The sequence below is a fragment of the Phoxinus phoxinus genome (assembly GCF_949152265.1).
Source record: "Phoxinus phoxinus genome assembly, chromosome: 7".
Lineage (NCBI taxonomy): Eukaryota > Metazoa > Chordata > Actinopteri > Cypriniformes > Leuciscidae > Phoxinus > Phoxinus phoxinus.
The window spans coordinates 20557194-20580063 of record NC_136882.1 but is presented as its reverse complement, the minus strand read 5'-3'; the positions used below and the strand labels follow the sequence as shown (position 1 = coordinate 20580063).

General features: G+C 36.2%; 3 protein-coding genes across 3 annotated transcripts; 1 reads left to right on the top strand and 2 right to left on the bottom strand.

Moving 5' to 3' along the window:
- Positions 1-1290: 1290 nt before the first annotated feature.
- rnd3b (Rho family GTPase 3b) lies at positions 1291-7018 on the top strand. Its single transcript, XM_079618315.1, has 5 exons — positions 1291-1770; positions 1857-1944; positions 3728-3837; positions 4915-5043; positions 5556-7018. The coding sequence occupies exons 1-5, from the start codon at positions 1663-1665 to the stop codon at positions 5796-5798; spliced, it is 678 nt and encodes a 225-aa protein (XP_079474441.1). The 5' UTR covers positions 1291-1662; the 3' UTR covers positions 5799-7018.
- A 1679-nt stretch (positions 7019-8697) lies between these two features.
- On the bottom strand, positions 8698-15155 carry cyp27a3 (cytochrome P450 family 27 subfamily A member 3). The gene is made up of 9 exons (XM_079617628.1): positions 14786-15155; positions 13317-13507; positions 12321-12520; positions 11714-11911; positions 10955-11118; positions 10603-10769; positions 10188-10269; positions 9894-10097; positions 8698-9288 (listed from the first exon to the last, which is right to left on the bottom strand). The coding sequence occupies exons 1-9, from the start codon at positions 15011-15013 to the stop codon at positions 9175-9177; spliced, it is 1548 nt and encodes a 515-aa protein (XP_079473754.1). The 5' UTR covers positions 15014-15155; the 3' UTR covers positions 8698-9174.
- A 3240-nt stretch (positions 15156-18395) lies between these two features.
- eaf2 (ELL associated factor 2) lies at positions 18396-22372 on the bottom strand. Its single transcript, XM_079619607.1, has 6 exons — positions 22029-22372; positions 21505-21599; positions 21277-21413; positions 21002-21165; positions 19662-19889; positions 18396-19577 (listed from the first exon to the last, which is right to left on the bottom strand). The coding sequence occupies exons 1-6, from the start codon at positions 22129-22131 to the stop codon at positions 19528-19530; spliced, it is 777 nt and encodes a 258-aa protein (XP_079475733.1). The 5' UTR covers positions 22132-22372; the 3' UTR covers positions 18396-19527.
- Between the last annotated feature and the right edge of the window lie 498 nt (positions 22373-22870).

The following is a 22870-nucleotide window of genomic DNA, read 5'->3' as shown; positions in this document are numbered from 1 at the left end:
CTCTTAAAATATCTTGTATGTTGACCTCACAGTGAGTGCTCTTCGGGACAAATGACAGTGTCTCTAGGAAGACTCAAGAACATAAGATCAGGACATTCAACCCATTTTAAACTTACAGTGCATTGTTGCAAAAAATGTTATAGCTGGACTGAGGCTTTTGTCAAATCCACATGAGAAAACACATACATGACTGTGATTTACCATATCTGCAGTTTTTAATGTGTCTGTAAAAAGACTGACTTAAAATCCTCCTCATGGTCATTTTTCTAGCTTGTATCCTTACAATCTGCTCCATGAATCACGCTTTCAAGGATATTTGAGTGTTTTCTCAGGCACTATCTATAGATATCTTGATCGTTAATTCAGGCAAAATTGGACACATTTTGTTAAATGATCTAGAACAGAATTAAAGTGTGTACTCGCATTTGTGTTATGTCAGGTCTCTTTTATCCTTTTATGTAGTAACTGTATAACAAAAATCAGAAGTCAAAATGTGTGGGTTCATAATGGGCCAATGAGTGCGAAATCATCATTGTGAACTAGGCCTTTTCTTTTTTTTTACCTGACATCATCAATTTGGTTAGTAAAAATAAAGACACTGAAATTTTAGTGTCATAATAAATAATTATTACATTTTAATTTAGAAAGTTACTCATGTAAATTATGCAAAGTAGTTTTTATTTGTAAAAAAAAAAACTTGCCTATATAACTCACACTACCATTTGAAAGTTTGTGGACAAGATTATATTTTTAATGAAATTGCATTGCATACACTTTTAGGTTGCATGCTCAAAAGGGGCATTTATAATGTTACATACAATTTCTATTTCAAATAAAAGTTGTTATTTTAAACTTTCTTTTCATCAAAGAATCCTGAATTAAATGTAGGCCTGTCACAGTTTCCACTAAACTATTGAGCAGCACAACTGTTTTCAATATTGACAATAATAAGGAATGTTTCTTGAACTCTAAATCAGCATTATTAGAATGATTTCTGAAGGATCATGTGACGAACACTGGAGAAATGGCAGCAGAAATTTTAAACAGGAAAACATAGACTTTAAAATATATTACAATAGATAGGCTACAATAGCCAAATGTTTTTACTTTATCTTTGTTCAAATAAATGCAGCCTTTGTGGTCATAACAAACGGCAGTATTAGTGAAAACAGTTTCATGTTACAACCAGACTGTTTAATTGATCACATCACAGTCCTGGGATATGACTACATCTGCATTTCTTTAGGCTTTTGTCATATCTCTGCAGAAAATCCTGTTTCCTTAGTTAGCAGCATTTGTCTCTTCGGAGCGTTGGAGCGCGCGGCGCGCCCTCGCGCGCTGGAATGCGAGCTGATGCTCTGGGCGGTCTCGCGCTGCGCTCATCACACAAGTATGTGGATATTTCACAGACTCCAAAGCAAGACGGTTCAAGCGGTATATTCCTCAGCGCAGCGCACAGAGGATGCGCCCCTCGCCTTCAGCTTTACAAATAACTCATATTTATCACAACCCGAAAAGCACCGAAGACAACTTAAACACTTTGCACAGAGAACTGGAATATTTCTCTCTTACTGTAACACCATGGACAGACTGCAGTCTCGAGGTCACCCGGTTGATGTTCAGCGACGGTGAATGAAGATGAGGTTCAGTTAACGTTACTCCATGATGGATCACCATCACGATATGAAATGTAAAATAGTTGTGGTCGGGGACACTCAGTGTGGGAAGACGTCTTTGTTAAATGTTTTTGCCAAAGACTCCTTTCCAGAGGTTTGTAGAGAAAAATTGAACGTTTTAAGCCATGAGTTGGTCATTTTGTTTGGTTAAACATTAAACTTAGGATCTTTCTCTTGCAGAACTATGTTCCTACAGTGTTTGAGAACTACACAGCCAGTTTTGAGGTGGACACATTGAGAGTTGAGCTCAGTCTTTGGGATACTTCAGGTAAGAGAAGGAAAAGCAATTTGATGTTGTTTTTATCCTCGATCCACACACACATAGCCTATGAATTTATTGGTCTTCATCGAAGCTGTGATACAGTTTTTGAGATGTTGGGCGTTGAAGGATTTGTGATGTAGTTTTCTAAATGCCATGTCCCCATAAACCTCCCTCTATTTTTGGTGGACTGGAGACTGGATGAGGACCAGATATTCTTGTCAGACTAATATATGATTAATCACTTATGAATAAAAATCTTGAATATGTGATGATGATGAGGTTTAAGAAGTGAAAGTGAGTGCTATGAGCACTTTTATATTTTATTAATGTACACTTTTAGGTTTTGGTTTCGGATTTGGTTCAGGTTTTTCTTATCAAAAACAACATTTGATATATTGGGTTATCTATGCAGTTCAGTTTAATAAGCTCTTCATGTTGCACTGTCAGCATATTATATTCTCTCTTAAGAGCCATGGTTTTCTGAAGAAATGAAGAATAAAAAGTGTTGTGGAACTTAAAAAGGTTCTTCAATGGAATCAAGCTGTAAAACTGTATTTGGTTTGTAACTGTATAAAGTGGAAGCTTTATTTTTAAGAGTGTAAACTAAGCCTAAACCACCACAGATTGCCCATGATGTTCTCACAGCAGACTCACTCTTGTCTCCCACACTTCTAGAATGACTCAGATGAATGTTGTTAATGTTAGGTAATACTCTCAAAATAAACTTCACATGTGGTAGTATTTTTCAAAGCATAGTTTGTTTGCAAATAATAATAATTTATATATTTATCAAATCTGAACAGTTATCATCTTTTCCTTCCTCATGTATTTGTGAGCAACCCATGACTCGCCATGGACAGACATTTCAAAATGAGACCTTTAAATATTTCAGTAATGATGGCTAATGATCTGAGGTTTGAACTCATTTCAAGCCCTACAAACTTTCTAGAGCAGATTCAACACTCACCTCCCAGAATAGCGCTGTAACCTAATTTACTGGGCTTGAAACATGGATACATGTGCTGTCTTTGTAGAGGGACAGTGACTTGCACAGGGACCCCCTTAGTATCAGCCAGTATCAGTCCAACCAGCTCAGAATGTCCTAAGAAGACTTTACTCACAGCGACACTGAATAAATACATGGATAGAGAATTATTTGCATTGAATTTAATTACTTTTTTACTGATCAATGACAGTAGTAAAATGTTTGTAATTGGACGTTGTTCTATACGAACTGGATGCTGTAAATTCATAAAGAAAAGAATACTCCTAAATTATGTTTTTCTATGACAGATGTGCATGGTTTCTGACACTGCATTGTAAAGAGAGAAACACATAAATTAAAACAAAAATGAGAAATTATGTCTTTGGCAACTAACTGAAAATTACAAAAACTAAAAGTGAAATAAAAATAAATTAAAGCTAAATAAAAATATTTGAACTACTAACTATTTAATAATTTAACTAACAAAATTGACAAAACATAACATTACTACAAATACTATAATAGTATATTATACTAAATATATCATACTAAAATAACATTGATTTGTATACTGTTAAACTTTAAAAAGATTGTGAATATAAATAACATTTCATTGCGGTACATATGGAATAAATCTAATAGCAATATACCATCTTAAAACAATTCAGTTGCTGTAACATGCTGTGTTCATTCTTTAACTTACCAGTTTTTCCATTGCACTGTCAGGTTATTGTTCAGATTATTCATTTATGTTATAATAAGTCATAATGTATTTATTAGTAGTGTTTTGGTGTCTATTTGCAGGGTCTCCGTACTATGACAACGTGCGCCCCCTCTCCTATCCGGACGTTGATGCAGTTCTGATCTGTTTTGATATCAGTCGCCCAGAGACTCTGGAGAATGTGCTGAGGAAGGTATACGCTGATTTTCAAGATATTTGTTCATCGGTGCGGATTGTTTATAAACTGATGTAGCTCTCCTGAACTGTTTTGGGGGATATTCTCACAATCCCTGTCTTTGTGGTGATGAGAACAAAAGTCCAGACATCTGAGACGAGAGTTCCAATGAATGAGAGAGGGAATGTGTGGGAGGGCTTTGATCCTTTGACTATCACATGAGGGGGAGAACGACAACCAATAAGAGTTGTTTACGTTGGGCCTCAGAATCATAGAGTCTTTGTGCCGCAGAATGCCTTGTAACCTCTGATGTCATTGGGAGACAAGAGGTTTTAAGAGAGCAAGAATCAGCCACCCGCTTTGGGCCGCTTCGGTCTTCATTGGTGTTCCCACTGACTCTCTCTGAGCGAGGTGGTCTGTGCAACTATATGTCATCGGATGATTCTAGGTGAACTACTAGAGAACATTACGCTCTAAATGCCCATTTCACCCATCTCAGGGTCCTCCACTGACTAGAAGTAGGGATGATACTTAAAACGAAAGTGTTTTAATAACTGGGTCATGAAGATCTTTCATGCAATTGCAGATTTTTAGGCATCCTGGGATAACAAACATGGTCTAGAATCGCTGGAGGGGTTATAAACAATGTGTAAAGGAATTTGTGGGGCTCTCATTTTCAAAATAAACAGTCAATCGTATTAGACAGATACAAGATTACTTAAAATTAATAATATTATATTCTTGTCTTTCAAATGAATTTTATTTAGTTTTTCTAATCTTATTTTTTTTTTAGTTTTACTGATATTATGATAATAGTTATATAAATCATATTACAATAAATATTAAAGTAATTAATGTTTTTTTGTAATATTTCATATATTTTTCAGTTTTTATTTTAATTTTAGCCATTTTTTTACAGTATGTGCTTTTATTTATTTATTTATTTCAGTTTTAGTACTTTTAATATTTCAACTTCAACTTATTTTATTTAAGTTAGTTGCCAACATTTCTAATTTTCGTTTAGGTTTTTCATTTAATATTTATATGATGTATGTTTGTCAACTGTCTAACACCTTGTTTTTTTTTATCTTTTAGTGGAAAGGGGAAATTGAGGAGTTCTGTCCCAATACTAAAGTACTTTTGGTTGGATGCAAGTCGGACCTACGTGCAGATCTGGCCACATTTGTGCAGCTGTCCAATGACATTCCTTCAACGTATGACCAGGTAGGTTTTTAAAACATTTTATAGCTATAATAAAAAAAGAACAAATGAACGTTAACATACAATTTCAAAAGCTGGTACTACAAAATAATGCAATTACATATCTTCAACCAAAGACCCCTAGTTGGTGGATAGTGAAACATGTTGCATTTTTAACCTGGGCTATATAATAACTAACATGCATACAGTTCCATATTAATGTATTTACAGACTTTGTTATGATGCTTAATCAGCTTGCAAAACCACTAAAATAATAATTATTGAGGCCCATAATACACTTAAAACATTGACAATGATACATTTGGCTAAACGTTATAGCTTTTAAATTATATTGTATTTTTACTTTTCTTCCATGAGCATTAAATCTAACATTAATTGGCAGAGCTCCTGCAGTACCACCACAGACCCCTAGGTGTCCCCCTGTTGAAGACCCCTGAATTAGATTATCAGAAATGATTTGAGTATTTAACTGTCTATTGGCTGACTGAGTCATTTTTGACTTCTTGTGTCTATAGGGTTCAAACATGGCCAAGCAGATCTCGGCCCCTTACATCGAGTGCTCCGCGCAGCAGTCTGAGAACAGCGTGAGGGACATTTTTAAAATAGCCACACTGGCCTGCATCAGTAAAAGAAACAAGAATGTGAAGCTCATGAAGTCCAGCAGAGCCACCAAGAGGACCTCACATGTATCAAGGCCTGAGCTGGGATCTGTGTCATGTCTACACAAGTCCAAGACAAAAACCTGCACAGTCATGTGATTTCAGAAGCCATTTCATCTGCATGCATTCATTCTCTTATCAGGATTCCTTAAAAGTCCATTGGGGAATTCATGGGAATTGAACTGAAGGGAGATATTTATTCACAATATGTACCGGTGAACTGAGTGAGTGACAAGATGCATTATTCTCCCCTATTTAAAAGCACCTCAGAACATTTTAGCCATCATAAAAAACCTAAAACAGGGAAAACGTATGTTCCTATGTACTGCCAAATGAGCACTTATAACTTTGTAGAAGCCGTCCAAAGAAGAATTTCCTCTGGATTTTGTTGTCTCGTAATATTTCATTGCAATGACCCCCAGTTTGTGGACGTAACTAACTTGTTGGATTAACATGTCTACAGTGCTGCTAACCTCAGTCCTGTCCTATTAGATCTGACTTCACCAAAAAGTGTTAAATAATGTCACAGATATACATTGTAGGTAGTTTTTTTTCTATATGACATATTAACGAGGCAATAAATTAAGCATACCTGCCGCAAACAGTTGTGTCAATGACAATGTATGTCATTATATGCAAACACATTCCAAACACTATATAAAAAAGCCTAAAAACTTTTCTTTATGTACTCAGATTTTAAGGTTTGTCTGTATTCTGTCTTTAAAAGAACATGCATGGCAACCATTATAATATTTTATATCATGACTTTACCAGTGTTGTTGAATGTCTCTTAATAATTTTTTGTGCTGTTCTAAGCGATGATAATTACACAAGTAAAGCAAAATTACAAAACTTTACAAAATAGGTGCCGTCATGTGGAAAACAGCATTGTGGATCTTTCCCCAAAACAGCCTGACACAAATGATACACTAAAACTAAATAAATAAATACAAAGTGTCCGTATGAATGTCTTTTTGAATAAAAAAATAAAAAAACTTTTGACTTTTTAACATTTTAAAATGTTACATTAAAAATGTACAAAAAAGCGTTACATTAAAATAGAAAAAAAAGTTTGTAACTGCATTTATGCAAATTAATCCACAATGTCCTATAAAGCATCCTATAATTATTATTTCGATTAATGTCCATCTTTACACATTTTTGTGACCAAAAGCAAGTTTATAATGTATTTACTAATCTATCAATGGTTCATTTTTATTTATTTAAATGTAAGCTACCCAAGGGCAAAATGAGTGATTGCGACAGCATCTAGTTTGGTCTAACACTACCACCTGCTGGGCATAATTGGAAATTCTGGTAAATAAAATAAAAATAAAAAAATAAAAAATCCTATGCTAAAAATCCTGTATGCTAAAACGTTTTTTTTTTAAAGCCTATATAGCCTACTGGAATATATCCCTCACATTTATCCAGGAGAGAATGCAGATTAAGGAGTCAAAATGCAAATCATCTAGAATATAATTTTAGCAAGGAAGGGGAATGCAACCGGATGATTGTTCAGTGCTTGCAAAATTAGCTTTATGATACATGTATTTTTATGTTGGGATAAAAAAAAGGAAAACATGTTAAAAATCATAATCATAGAATTCAAACTCACACTGACATTCCTTTTGAACTCTCTTCAGATGGTTTTCATGCCGTTAACTTTATAAGCTCTTAGACTGTGAAGGTCTAAAGTGTCAAGAACTTGAAAATCTAGTTTTAATTGTTGAGATAAAAGTGGAGCAGGAAATGACAAATAGGAAGGAATTTCAGTTTTTGGCCATCAGTGTAGTCTCCTTTCATATTTAAACAGAATAAAGGGTGGCCCAAACTTAAAGATTTTAAATGTTTTTATCAGATATATTTCAAAATGTAACACCACAAACTAAACATGACAGTAAGTTTAAGATGCGCCTGGCCTCGCCTGAAATGTATATGAGAGTAGGCGGCTGCAGTGAGGGGAGGAGTGAAAAAAGTGCAAGCAAGCTGCACAAGTTCTCTCTTCTCCCGTGGGAACTCCCGTTGTAGTAGCCGGAAAAAGGTAAATAGAAGTGTGCAGGTGGGAGGAGCGTCGTGTGTGTGAAGAGTGATGATCGGAGTTGCTCACAAATGAAGAAGAAATGGTTTGTAACGTAACTATGGAGAATATAGAAGATTTTTAACTCATGGAAGAGGCTTTTGATTTTGATGGTCGTCCTTATTTATTCGAACCCGAGTATACAGATGAAGAACTAGCCTCACACTCTTCAGTCAACAATACCTTTTCCCGGCTACAACGGGAGTTCACACGGGACTTCAGCCCGAGACTACAGCTAGCCGTCTAAAACACTATTTAGGTGAATTTAAACAATGGCTAAGTTGCTAAACGCATCTTGTTGTCATGTAAGGACCCTGTTCATGTTGGACAGACATTATAATTGCATCTTGTGTCTGTTAAGAGGCACAAAAACACTCTTTATGAATATGCCCCATAACTGCCGTTTTGGGAGCTCTGGGCATTAGCAGTAGCAGCTCCGTGTTGCAAGCACCAATCCGGTTTGTTTTTCTATAGACAGTATTCACAAAAGTATAACGATCAAGATTAACTTAAAAATTGCCCGGAGTTCTCCTTTAAGGTTACGGGTTGTGACGGGTAGGTTTAGGGATTGGTGTAAGCAATCAGTAGGCCTACTGTGATTGACATTACCAATAAAATCTTAAGATTCGGCTGCAGGGCGGGGATCACGCTAATGTAATGAGAATGTGACGTATTTGGACATGGGCGTTGCTTCTGAAATCACAATTGGATGTGGGCCGGGTTGGATGTCCACCAAACTCTGCAGCTTCTCACACCACAGGAATGTCTAATAAAATAATCTGTAGCCTATATGACCATCGAGATAATCAGGATTTTGCCTGGGATTGTCGGAAGGTAAGAATCGGGCTCAAAATCGCCCCGATTATCTAGTGTGTGGAGGCCTTAACAGTGAGAGAAGGATTTCATGCAAACATTGGACAGGGGTTGCAACATGTGTTTAATATGAATATTATTGTTACCAGCAAAGACAAATGTAATCCAAAATTAAGATGTTAAACTGTGATTTTCTCTAAAATTAAAAAAATATAAGTTGTCAGTGTAATATAAGTTGACATTATTTGTAAAAGATCTAAAATACTTACAATTGACAAATTAATCCACATACAATTCCATTTAAACAAAACTATTTATACAATGTAATGTCAAAAATTATATTATATTTACAGTATATAAGAATTTATAACAGTAAAATAAGTTGTTTATTATAAATAAAAAGTCCTGAAAAAGGCAACAGTAAAGCCATTTAATTTAGTCAGCACTACGTATTGTAGTTACATTTTACAATTACACGTGTCATATCAAATTTGTAAACATCATCATCTAGAAGCACACTGCTTTGAGAAATGCAGTCTTTATATAGACGCATTTTGCTTTGACTGGTTCCTCTTGCTCTTTTTACCTGTCAATAAACTGAAGGTCCATAGATGTGGCCGGGACCAGCAGAGTTCGTGTGATCGGCTTCACAGTCTTTCCTGAAGGGTCTGGGCGCACTTCATAGTGCTTAATTAACTGCAAAAAAATTAAAATAAATAAATAAAAGCATATTGACGTGGAACATGTATAGTTCATTGAAGTTTAGAGAACTCTTAGTTACTCATTGACAAGCAGAATTATCTCTGTAATAGCAGAGACGTTTGAATCAAAGGTGAAGGACTGCAGACTAGTCAAAGATCTAAAACTAACACACTAATATGATCAGCTAAACTGGGTCAGGACAATCATTGGTGATAAGGATGGGTTAAAAATTCACGGAATGACCTAAAGCTGCATTTCTTTGTTTTTTTGGGTAATGGCAAAAATGTGAATATGAGCAAGAATGTGACTGACTGCACAGTGAATTCAGTACAGACTACAGAAGTCTATCAAAAATATAAAATATATTTTCTCTGGATTGCAAAAAGTGAATTAAAACCAAATGAACAGGAGCAAACGTTTCAGCACATTGATATCTTCAGTGCTCCACATTATTCCAAAAATGTGAATATGCCATCAGTTCGAATCATCTGATGGCGAGGTTAAACAAGAACATTTTTCTACTAATATAATAACACAAACATCTGCACAGCTATGGAAGGGTGCAGACACTGACTGTGCTGACAGATATGCAATCTTACCCGGGACAAAAGGAGGTACATCTCCAGTTCAGCCACTCTGCGGCCCAGGCAGGCGCGAATGCCGAAGCCAAACGGCACAGACCCAAAGGGGTGCTGGTTTAACTGCTTCTGCCCCCGGATCCATCGCTGGGGGAGAAAAGCAGAAGGATTGGGGAACACCTTCTCATCATTGGACACCGCAAAGTGGCAGAGGTGGAACAGAGTCTGGAAAACACAGAATACACGGCGCTGATTAGTTTGGACGTCTATTAATAGGTGTGTTTATGCATTATGGAGGTTTGTAGTTCAGCTTACGTTTTTAGGGAACAGGTGGTCACCAACCACTATTTCACTTTCAGCAACGACACGAGCATTTCCAGGAACCACAGGATATAACCTGAGAATGTCAGAGAACATGTTTTGAGGGTAATTTAGCAGGGTAACACAACACCTGAAATCACATACTGTATAGACACAGTACTACATTAGGTTTGACTTGCTTTGAAAACATTAAAAAAGTATGTTCTATATATAGTATGAATGTGTGTAGTATGAATGAAATTTGGATGTACTACATCCGGCATGTGGTCATTATCATGTTGACTCACTGACATTCATTGACTCATTGACATTTTCTCTTTGACGCTGAACTAGCATAATAGAAAGCTCTTTTTGCTCTTATTAAATATGTTTCTAACAGTATAACGGAGAGATACGGTATATGCTGTACCGAAGAGTCTCTCTAACGACGGCCTTTAGCAATGGCATCCTGGTGATGTCATCACTGCAGGGCACCTTGTCCCCCGGGCAGACGCTGATCACCTCCTCATGCAGCTTCTGCTGGATCTCTGGCTCCCGTGCCAAGTGATACAGCGCCCAGGAAATAGTGTTTGAAGTCTAAATCGAGCACACATCGAAAACTCTCAATTGAAAACACTTCACAAATACTAGTAGTGACACTATTTTCTTTCGTTTTAAATCAAATGTTGCAAATTGTGATTTTGTATATAAAATGAAACTACACACAAACACAGTTAAAACGTTTGCAGTGCATTGCCTCCGTAAAGAGTGAAGACACTTACAGTGTCGACTCCAGCCAGCAGAAGCTCTGTAATGCTTCCCAAAACCTCAGTGAAGGACATCTGTTCACTGGTCAGGAGGTGTGTGAGATACTCGCCCTCCACTGGCTGCCCACGTTTCACCATTTCCTCAATCTCTGTCATCTTCTTCTGCACCAGTTCATCCGCTGTGCAAAAAAACAGCATATTTAAGGATGACTGCCATGCTGACAACTCATTACTATAGTTTGAATACTATAGTCTACTACACCACCATTCAAAAGTTTGGAGTTGGTAAGATTTGTTAATGTTTTTGAAAGAAGTCTATTATACTTTTAAGTTTTATTTGATCAGTTAAAAATACAGTCAAACAGGAACATTGTGAAATAGTATTATTATTTAAAATAACTGGTACTATTTTAATATATTTAAAAATGTAATGTATTCCTGTGATGGCAAAGCTGAATTTTCAGCCTCATTACTCCAGTCTTCAGTGTCACATGATCCTTCCGAAATTCGAATATGCTATATTGTGCTGCTTAATGCGTTACCAAACCAAACCCTAATCCTGACCTTATAGTTAGTACATGTAGTTAATTAATATTACTCAGTACTTAAATGTATAATTACAATGTAACAAGGACACCTTAATCTTACCAACCTCAAACTTTTGAACAGTAGTGTATATATAAACATGGCAATGAAAAAACGTTATTATTAATAAAAAAAAAAAAATTAAAATATATTTTAAACAGGACAATAATAATAAAATAAAAAACTAACCAACTTTGAACAAATGGTCCCAAACAGCCACAAAATGCTTCCAAAAGGGCATGTAGGGCCAGAGAGATTTGGGAAACAGGATCACGATGGGTGAAAGACGGAACATCTCCCCCACAGAGAAGATAAACTTCTGTGTTTCTTCAGGAACCACATCATTAAGACACCCCATACGACTTTCAAATAGCACTGAGCAAATTCCTGATGAGAAAGAGAATAACAATATTACTGTGATGGACACAGTGCTTGTTACCAAACATATATCAAATATATAACAAAGTAAAACAAAACAATGAATCTAAAACAATACTAGTATTTAAGTTTATCTTTAAGCCCAAGATATTTGAGAGCACAATTGATTTCCAGGTCTTCTTTTGACATTGATCTATTTGAAAGGAAGAGAAATTAAGATAATGTCTGCTGCACATGACTAGAAGCTATGATAAGCAGTGATCTTTGTTATCTCATGTGTGGCATTGACCCTTAGTACTCACATGATTCATTCCTGCAAACCAGCAATTCATTAAAACTCGGCTAATATGAATGCCTGGAAATGTCTTTATGGCACAGCCTAATTATCTTGACCTTGAAATGACCCAGTATTATTTACCTTCAAAAGCGAACTTGTACAATTCTCCTGCCAAGTCATACACCATAACGTCATTGCCTTTTGTTGTCTTAAGCTTAGCCACCTTCTCAATAAAGTCGCTCACCACGCTATTAATGGCATTAGTGTAGGCGGACACGTGTTTGGGCTTCAGCATGCGAGGATTCAGTATGCTTCTGATGCGCTGCCACTCCACTCCCATTCTGTGACAGGACAACACATATATTATGAGTAGTACTGCCATTTCTGTACACATAATACTGTCACACATGATCATTGTCTATGATATAGCCTGTTATATTCAAAATAAGTTCAGAACATCGAGTATGAGATATTTTTGATCAAATGCATGCAGTGTCCTCGTGGTCATTCTATGATTGACCTCTGAACAGTGAAAGATACACTCTTAAAGATAAAAATCACAAAAGCAGCAGTGCCATAGAAGAACCATTTTGGGTTTCCTAAAGAACCTTTCAGTGAACAGTTCTCAAAAGAACCACTATTTTCTTAGTGTAAAGGACATTTTTAAAGAATCGTTTTCCACTATAAAGAACCTTGTGTGAAATGGAAAGGTTACATGGATGTTAATTTTCAAGCTTTTTAAGAGTGTAGCCCTCTATTTTTGCCTTAGCTTTTGGTGGATAGACTCCTCAAAACCAGTTTTCCCACTTACACTTGCATCTATTGGTTGCTTCTGTTGTCCTCCTTTACAGAGGATGTTCACTGTAATTTCATTGTTCAATGTAAAATCCCTATTTTCCTCACTAAAAAGGGTTATGAAGCATACAAATAACTCAGACTTGTTTAGTTTCGTACATCAACTGCAAGCGGCTATTCGATACATGTTTAGACATGCACAGTATATTTGTGGCTTCATAACATCTGCAGGTGTCTTTTTGTGTATACTTTTGCAGCATAGCTCACAGCTTTATGGCTTTGTATTACCTTGAATGCATAAGTGACAGATGAATGCTTGTGCCAGTCTCCAGTGTTACTCACTCTGTGAGGGGTCCATAGGCATGATTCCGGAGTTTCCGGTAGCCTCTCCAGTGGGGCATGTCAGTGCGGATAGGATGGCGACCCTCTTGCCGCAAAACCTGCTCTATGAGGTCTGCACTGGCCACATTAACAATAACCAATGGTCCATATTTGGATTTCCAAAGTGGGCCGTAGATTTTGCTGTGCTCTATCTGCATTAATTACAAATTTTAAAGTAAATAAACAAAAAAGATTCAGTAAAACATTCTTCATACGACCAACGTGAAAAAAGTTCTAAAAGCATAAAAGGTACTGATATTTTTATTGTCATTTGTTTTCATGTTTATATAGGCCTAAAAATGGAGAGAGAGTGGAGAGTCAATCAGGAGTGGCATAAAGTCGCCCAACAGCAATGTGACAGACTGATAGGGAGCATAGTAGTATTTTAGTATTTTCGTCATAAAAAAACGTCATAAAAACCGTCTTTGCTGTAGTGTGTCATGTTTACATTTCTAAAAATTCATTTTGCCATTGTAATAATCCAAGGAGTCTGACAACAGCCGGTCTGCTCCACACGGAGATCTGATCTCATCATTATCGAGTCTGTCTGTGATTACATGAAGAAACAGAAAAAACTGAGACAGTAAATCCAGAAGACACTTAAAGAAACCTTCATGTAAAGCTACCTGAAAAACTATGTGCAAGTGTACTGAGGACAAAATATATTTTAAACACTAAGGGTGGTCATACCAAATATTGATTTGATTTAGTTAATAGAAGTTAATTGATAAATATTAAAGCATAAAATGATTTTTTTAAAGCATCCTCCTCACTTTAAAGTATTTTTGCACAAGTGTCTAAATCTTTTCACAGTAGGCTACTGTAGCTTTGGAGGAAGGTTTCTTCAACTGTCTTGGAGACGTTGCTGCAGTTCTTTTGGATTTAGTCTGTCTCTGTTTTTTCTGTCTCTTCATGTAAAGATGGACTAGATAATGGTGAAATCAGATTTCTCACGGGATTATAAAAAAAAAAAAATGTTTGGAAATGTAAACTGATATTTCCTATACTGAAACTACAACAAAAGATATATATAGGCTAACTGGCTGTGAAAATACTGATGTGCCTAAGACTTTTACACAGTACTATCTATCTATCTATCTATCTATCTATCTATCTATCTATCTATCTATCTATCTATCTATCTATCTATCTACCTATCTATACGATCTATAACTTTATAAACATACTGTATATATTAATAATATGTTTTATATAAAGTTATAGTGTTTGTGGTTCATGTAGGGATGTAGAATAGCTCATGTAGAATAGCTCATTCGTAGATTGTTGACATTTTCATGGAAAATACCATCTCATTTATTAAAAGTGGTAAAAGACATAAAACATGAAGCTAACATGACGAGTTTTGAGTTTGAACTAACATATCAGTCAAACACTAAACCCAGGTGACTACGTTTTTTATGAATCTTTACCTGCATTTGATGTGTCGTTTGAAAATAACCTTTTCCAAAAAGCCAGTATAATGATGTCAGAAAGCTAGGACCATCCAAGTCGTCCATGGTTTTTTGTTTATCACCACCTATCAGTGTACTGGTTGTCCGAGTCCCAACGCTGAGGAATATCGATGTCAAGCATTTTATTCCACCGCTGTCCTGCTTACATAAAAATACTCCAGTTCTAAAAAAGGAATTAGAAAACATATCTAATCCCGCAGTCCACAGCACAGTGGATGTACAAGAGTCCTGCTACAGCAGTGGTCTGCCCTGTAATGGCAGTCTGTGCCAGCGCCTCTTCTTCCCCTGCGCATGAACTTGAGGAAACTCGCTAGTCATCGTCGTGATTCTGTAAAAGCCGCCAGTGTTACAATCTTACCTCACGGCAAACGTTGTTTCCGACAAAATAGTGTTGCTACTTCAAATCATAATAAAAAACGATGTAAGAAGCTTGCTGAGTATTACTGTAATTTCAAGGGAATGTATTAGCCTACCTTTCAAAAGCTTGGAGTTGGTCAGAGTTGTTAATGCTTTTGAATGTAGTGTCTCTTATGCTCACAAAGGCTACATTTATTGTATTCTCATTTGCAAATCAAATGATGGTTAGCACTGAAAATGAAAGAACAAAAGATAAACTCGTAGCAAATGAAATACGGAATATTTTACCTGCATGGTTTTAAAAATGTTCAAATGAAAATCTGACAATGTTTTGAGGAAAAAAGCTATGGAAATCTTTATATTTTGATGCTAGTGACAACTACTATCAAGTAGTTTATTGTAGTAAAAATAAATGTGGCAAATGTAGGTATTTTGCAGAAACTTCTTTCCCTGCCAAAATGTTGTAATTGTATTGAAAATTTGTAAGTTCATGTTTCTATACATCCTTCCCTCAGGTCTTTTTTTTTTTTTTTTTTTTTTTGTTCATCAGAGGGAAACTAAAAAAAAAAAAATTGTGGTTGGAAATTTAAAAAACTAATCCTTCCCTCACAGGTCAATAGGGGATTATCACGCTTCCGGATTTCATGGGCGGGATTTTTCAACTTTGTGCATGTCCACTTCCGGCGCAGTTCAACAATGGCTGAAACGAAGGCTAGATGTCACTGCTCTGTTCCACTTTGTCAATCAAACAAACAACGCCAACCTTATTTAAGTTTCCATGGATTCCCGACTGAACTGAGTCTAAGGAAGAAGTGGATTAAAGCGGTTCGCCGGGATGTAGTGGAGGCTAAACGCCGTTTGCGCACCTCCCAAAATTCTGAAATAGCGTTTACCCACCTCCAAAGTGCGTTTATCCACCTCTTAGCCTAAGCCATTTTAAATTAAGCTTATTTCGTCCTAGTTTAATATTGTTCATTATTAGTTTCATAGGTTGTTAAACCTAGACGCTGCATTACTGTCAGTAGCTGCGTTTCCATTCAAATTGCGCAAATTGAAATTGCGAATTGAAAATACGCACAATGGAAACACGTAAATTTCGCATGAGGTGGTTTTTCAGGCAATTCGAAAAAGGAATATTTGGAAAGAGTTTTTTGCGCATTTACTTGACTTAGAAGACGTGGCGTGTTTGGGGTCCGTGTAGCCTACACAAATAATAATAGGCTACTAATTAATATCATTATTATAACATTTATTAGGCGACATATTTAGAAGACGCTTTTATCCAAAAAAGGAACAAAGCAATTCATCAAATGTCATTCATAATACGGGTTAGACAATAATAATACAGGGCTAAGAATATCACAAAAAAAACACAAGATTTTGACGCATATCCAAGGGTTTGTGGAGCGGAGTGTGAGCGCGCACTGCATGGCACGGAGACGCGGGCGAGAACACTTGCATTTTCCTATCAACAGTGGAAACAACTTAAAATACTCTATAATTTTTGGTCATACAGAATATAATAATATATTATTCGCAACTACTTTTATTTGTGTAAACTCACAATAACAAGAAAACGTTGTGCTTTTGTAAAATAAAATAAAACAATCAGGCGCGCTTTCATGATCTCCGTGAACTGGAGCGCGAGAACTGAAACTAAATATAGCCTATGTAGGACAGTGATGCGCGGGTCAATGTATAAACAACCCGCACCCGACCGACGTTTTCAACTAACCCGCGCATCACTGATGTAGGCTAAAGCTTGAAATGTCCATTTTAAAACGAACAAATTCGAATCGAAAGCCAATACATTCTGATTATGTAATGCGTATGAAAGGTGCATTTCTATCTAAAGGCGCATCCGCTTAACAGCGGAGATGGAGATATGTTTTTAGCCGACACTGATTTGGAAAACAATAGTTTATTAATAAACAATTAAAATGCCTCGTTATTTTTTCAGACACATTTATTATTATTAGCCTAACTCACCTAAATCACATGGCTCTTCTCATTCAGCACGGGGAAAGAAATATTTCCAGGTTCTAATTTTGTCTTAGAAAAATAGTAAAAAAAAAAAAAAAATCCATATTAATTTGTGAATATTTTAAATGTTTAATAAAAGGGCAAAAAGTCATAAACAAAAATTTGTCTATATATATATATTCTTTTTTTGCGCAGCATTTGGTGTAGCCTACACAGTTAAAATTTTGGTGTTCAACTTTGCGTTTTAAAAATACAACAACCGTTTTCGTTTTGCAATTACGGGTTAAAAAATATTTTTGCTCTCTCTGTTTTGTCATTTATAAACTTTATGAGGGATGAGGGAACAACTAGTACCCTTGGTAGGCCTATAGCGATGTCATCAGGATACACATACACCGGGTGATCACGTCGTGGTCCACCAGAATTTATAGTTTACCCACCTCTTTTTTTATCACTACACCTCGCCCGGGATGAAGGGCCAAACTTTAAAATAAAACAAGGTAGCATGTTTGTATACATATATAATGCAGAGGTGGGGATGCAGTATAAATAAACTTAGGGTCGTCCATTATGGGTTCGCCAGAGTGATGAGTGATTCACCGGAAGTGGCAGTGCACAAAGATCACTGAATGCGGAAGTACTACGTATCAGCGTGATAATCCCCTATTTGACCCCTTTAGGAATGAATGGAATGCTTCTGTACACAGAAAACCCTAAAATGCTCAAAATTCAAACTAAAAATGTAAAAACTTTAGGTTATTTTATAACGTCTACCTTAATGCAAACTGAAGAAAAATGACTTTAGCACCAAGCGAAACAGCTCATTTGCTCCAAATAGAGCAATAAGGCCATCTAGTGGCAAGATTCATGAAATATCATGTTATATTATTATTTTTCCACAAGAGGTCGGCAAAGACACACAATGTAAGATATTCACTAAGTTGAAATAATGTGAAGAATGTGCTTAAATTACTATTTATTTATCAAGTAATTTAAATGTAAAATAAAATCTCCCAAAAATTGCATTAAAATAGAAAAAATATTATCAAAATGAAATTAAATAAGCTTTCTGGACAAAAAGGGCTTCGGGTCATTTTAACCCGTGAGGGTAAGATGTGTGACAAAGTGTGAGGAAAGGGTGAAAGTTAAATGTGAATGAGAGATGGTTGAATAATTGCACACACAAAAAAAACTAAATATTTCCATAGTAGAGAGATGATCTTTGCTTCAGAAATAAATCAATGCCTGTATTTAAAGTCTGTGCCTCTAAAAAGTCATATCAATAAATACATAAAAAGATTGCACAGTGTTCAAAAAGATTTACTGCATATTGAAACCCTCAGTATAATTGGAGTAATGCTTAATCTTGCCATAACATGCAGCTACTGTAGGATAAAACGTTGCGCTCAGATGCTGAAAAAAAGTGTTCTATGAAAATGATCAACAAATAAACATTGCAAAACAAGTCTTTATTTGTCTATACACAATTTTAATGATCAAACACCTTCCACAGAACTACATTTACCACATCAGTCAACCTTACTATAGTATAATACATAGGATGGCACGTCATATTTTGCAATTAGTGCTCAAGAAGGGCTGGATAAAGACATCCTTTAAGAGTGAAGAGTGTTGCTTTTGGGCCTGCCAGAGGCGTACAGTAAGACACACACGACACATAGGCTCCTACATCTAAATTGAGATTACATCTTAAGGAATCCAAGCAGGAATTTAAAACAATGGGTAAACTTCAATGCAAGAGAATGGGATGGATATTCAAAATACACCTTATATACAAGGCACAGTTTGTTATGAACAAATGTCTCTGAATCAAAGAAAAAATTCAAGTATTGCAGGTAATGTGTAAATATCTGAGATTGCTGAGACTGAGCTTGGCACATTAATGCACTCATGCTCCTTAAGATTCCTAATAATATTCTGATGATTCACATGTGCTTGATAATGTTAAGCTTCAAAAATATATATATATTATAACATGACCATGGTGATCTTTCTAAACAGTTATCTCAGAAATAGATATATTTCTATAACCTTTGAGGAAGCAACTATAGGACATTCCTATAAAACTAACATCTATGCAGAAGCATTCTTAACAAAATAAATACTTTTTCTTAATTTACTAATAAAGCAAACCCCCCAGATTTGTGTCCAAAGACAGCTTGTGCTGATGCAAGTATTACTAAGAAACTAGGGGAAAGAAAATATTTCAAAACTAAAAAGTTGATAGGGATAGTGATTTGGATTCAGGTTTCACATACAATTTTAACTAGTGAACAGATACTGTACTTCCTGAAAACATGACTCTCTTTCAGCATCAGATGTCCAACACGTCTTTGCAATCAGTCATCGTCACTTTCACTCCCAGACTCACTCAACTGGAGATCATTTTCTGGAATAAATAAAAAATTAGCATATTAGACAAAGGATAATGTCAGACCAAATAAAAAAATCCCCCAGCAGCCCTGAAACTCACTGAGCGTGTTCATGAAATGCCCGCTGCTCTCTTCCACGCGGCTTTGAGATGTGTTGAGGGCAGAGGTGCTCTGTGGGGGGGCTGGGGGCGCATTAAGCGGAGGGCGACTCTCGCCCTCGGAGTCGCTGCTGGAACTGTCCCCACTACTGGATGAGGAGGAACTGTGGGAATCTGAGGAGCTGTCTCCACTACTCATCTGATCCATGTCACGCGCCTCGGCCATGAGCTCTGCACAAACACATGGATTCGTGAAAGAACTACTAAAAGAAGTATTTTCAATAATTATTTTACACTAAAAGTTTAGGGTCGGTTTTGAACTTATTAGAAAATCGTACATGTTGTTACTATTTAAAATGGCCGTTTAGCCGGGTACACAGCGTGCGATTTTGGCCACAATTTGGCTGCCTGAGACAAACTTTGTCAATCCTAAAAAAATTCCTCTAATCCTAGGCCAAAAGTTTGACATGTTCGCCGACAGCAGAGTAATGAGCACCAAGATCAAATCTTACCTCCAACAAAATGTTGGCAGTGTCAGAAGATTTGACGCACAGTCCTGTAGTGTGGCTTCTTATACAACAACAGTCAAATTAAAAACCAATAGTAGCGCAGAACCAGATGATGCAATTAGTGAGACTATAATAAACCCCCACTTGCTCCACACACACAACCTTTTCACCAGTTTCTCTTTTCTAAGAAAAGCCACGATCAAAATTAACGCTAGAGATTGTTTTTGTTTGCTAGCCACAATTTGTATCCCGCATTTAAATGCAGCTCACAGCCACCGAATGCATCACAGATTGATGTAAATCCCAGGACAGTCTTGTAAAACCCTGCACCCGGGCCCGGCTTATCTTTATTTATTTTAAAGAGCAATTTATTCCGATGACGGCAAAGCTGAATTTTCAACATCATTACATTAATCCTTCAGAAATCATTATAATATGCTGATTTGCTGTTCAATAAATATTTATTATTATTATCAATGTCAAAAACAGTTGTGCTGCTTAATATTTTTGTGGAAATCATAATACAATTTGCCAGTTTGATTAATAGAAAATTTAAAAGAGCAACATTTATTTGAAATGTTTTTTTTGTTTTGTTTTTACAATGTAAAAATCATTACGGTCACTTTTGAGCATTTTAAGGTACTCTTGCTGAATGAAAGCGTTAATTGCATTAAAAAAAAAATCATAATTACCCCAAACTTTTGAACGGCAGTGTATTTTTTTTCATGTTTTTGGTTTATCAAGCTGGTGTCCTGCTAATTGTACTAACTGAACTAGTCAAAAACCTAGTATGCTACTCTTTCCTTCCAGTTTTAAGCAAGACACACACGTTACCTCGCTCAATATCATCCATGGGAGATGATGGAGACATTTTCTCCTTAGGAGGAGAGCTCTTGGTGCTGGAGGGAGCCTTGCTTCCACTGCCGGTCTTCATCTGCTGACTGAGCCTGCTGGTTTGCTGCTCCAGCCGTGACTGAACCTTACTGCTTCCCTCAGCCCTGCAAAGAAAGCAGGAGTTAACAGTTTATTTGCTTAATACAAGCTTTAAAGAAATATATCATGAAATAAATTATAAATCCATATGAATTGGAACACAAAAGCTATATTACCTGGTCTTCTTGACCGCAATGTTACTGCTGAGTTTCTCCAGACGATACTCCCCTGTGTCATGGTTAACAATGAGAATGCATTCTTTCATATAAGGCCTTTTGGAACCTTTAAACACAGTAACAGGTGCTGTGGATCCCTGTGAAGGTTGAGGGGTGAGAAAAAGTTTCAGCTGAATTATCTGTGCTACATAAAATAACTGTTTTGGAAAATAAGGTTATCAAACCTACCTCCAAGTTCGGTAGTGTGATTGTAACTTGCTCTCCTTTGCCCACTTCCAGATCCCCCTCACATGTTGTGTCTATGGAGGCTGGTTTAAAATCATCTATGAACAGAAAGAAAACATTCATATTTCACAATCAGATGAGCAATTGCTGACTTTAGTGTAGTACTACTGTAGAACCTACAGTGGGCGCACGTGTTCTATTATGATAAAGTAATTAATTCCTCGTGAATTTAATCTTGACCAATATTTCATTTTAAACCACAGTTCGTTTAGGATGTTTCCATTATAAGCACAAAGACAGATGTTTTTTTATAATTTCCAAACAACATTACAAATCAGATTTTTATCCAGCAAGGTGGAAAACCACATAGCTGCCTTCTCATATGCCTGTGCGTTTTGTTTGAAAACAACGCATGGTTTCAGTATCAACATACAAAACAGCTTATTTTCTTTTTCTAAATTTGTTTTCTATTAATGAGTTTATATGAATATTATAATACAGATAATAATATAAAAGATACCACTTACATCGCACCGTGTGGAATGCACTTTTAGGTTGTTTCTCAAAGGTTTCGCCTAGTTTGAGAACGTGCTCTTGATTGTCAAAGTTTGAATATGCTGTTCCATTCATTCTAATCACAATTTTCAACCATATATTAGCAGTTTTCAACTTTCTACTTGATTCGATACCATCTATGGCAGAAATAGACACCTCACTTCTGGACCCGTTGCTTGCACTTGCTACGCTGTGATTGGCTGCGTTTGTGCGCTTGGTTACGCCTCATTGGACCTTAACTTAACTGTAATTGGTTAAGAAAACTGTCAGTCAACGCTCACGCACCGTCAGACGGAAGTGTCCTTTTTCTTACCCCACCGCATGGGTGCCCTCTAGTGCCCCATAAGAAAATTGTCTTTTATTTTGTCAGATTCAGAACATAATTTTTTTATAAGTATGACAAGTTTAAGAACACATTACAAATATGGGATTAACTTTATTTAAACCTGGAAATATGCTGATTTTGAACCAAATAAGATATTATGATGTAAAATTAAGAAGAAATAGGCCTACTTAAAATTCTGCAGCTCAGGGCACATGACATTTGATTTTTTTTTTTTTTAAACTCGTCCAAATTCTAGAATAAAAGAAAATCGTGTTAGAAAAATGCTAAATAAAATTATTTTCTCTGCAACTGTTGGCCACTGCCAGGTAATATACACAGACATTGTAGACTAAGCAATGGTGGACAGATCATGATTGTTCTCCATTAAATTATTGGCTGAGATCAGGACTCCTGGCCACACAGACTGATTTATCCAAGTAATGGTCATCAGGGGAGTCATTACAGAATTGCTGTTCTTTCCTCAATTGC

Coding starts and splice junctions, on each gene's coding strand:
- rnd3b (XM_079618315.1), top strand. CDS start 1,663: ATGATGGATCACCATCACGATATGAAATGTAAAATAGTTGTGGTCGGG. Junction 1,771..1,856: donor CCAAAGACTCCTTTCCAGAG/GTTTGTAGAGAA, acceptor TTTCTCTTGCAG/AACTATGTTCCTACAGTGTT. Junction 3,838..4,914: donor TGGAGAATGTGCTGAGGAAG/GTATACGCTGAT, acceptor TTTATCTTTTAG/TGGAAAGGGGAAATTGAGGA.
- cyp27a3 (XM_079617628.1), bottom strand. CDS start 15,013: ATGTTTTCTAATTCCTTTTTTAGAACTGGAGTATTTTTATGTAAGCAG. Junction 13,508..14,785: donor AAACGACACATCAAATGCAG/GTAAAGATTCAT, acceptor TAATTAATGCAG/ATAGAGCACAGCAAAATCTA. Junction 11,912..12,320: donor GTACAAGTTCGCTTTTGAAG/GTAAATAATACT, acceptor CTTTCTCATCAG/GAATTTGCTCAGTGCTATTT.
- eaf2 (XM_079619607.1), bottom strand. CDS start 22,131: ATGAATGGAACAGCATATTCAAACTTTGACAATCAAGAGCACGTTCTC. Junction 21,414..21,504: donor TCACACTACCGAACTTGGAG/GTAGGTTTGATA, acceptor CAACCTTCACAG/GGATCCACAGCACCTGTTAC. Junction 19,890..21,001: donor CATGGATGATATTGAGCGAG/GTAACGTGTGTG, acceptor GTGTTTGTGCAG/AGCTCATGGCCGAGGCGCGT.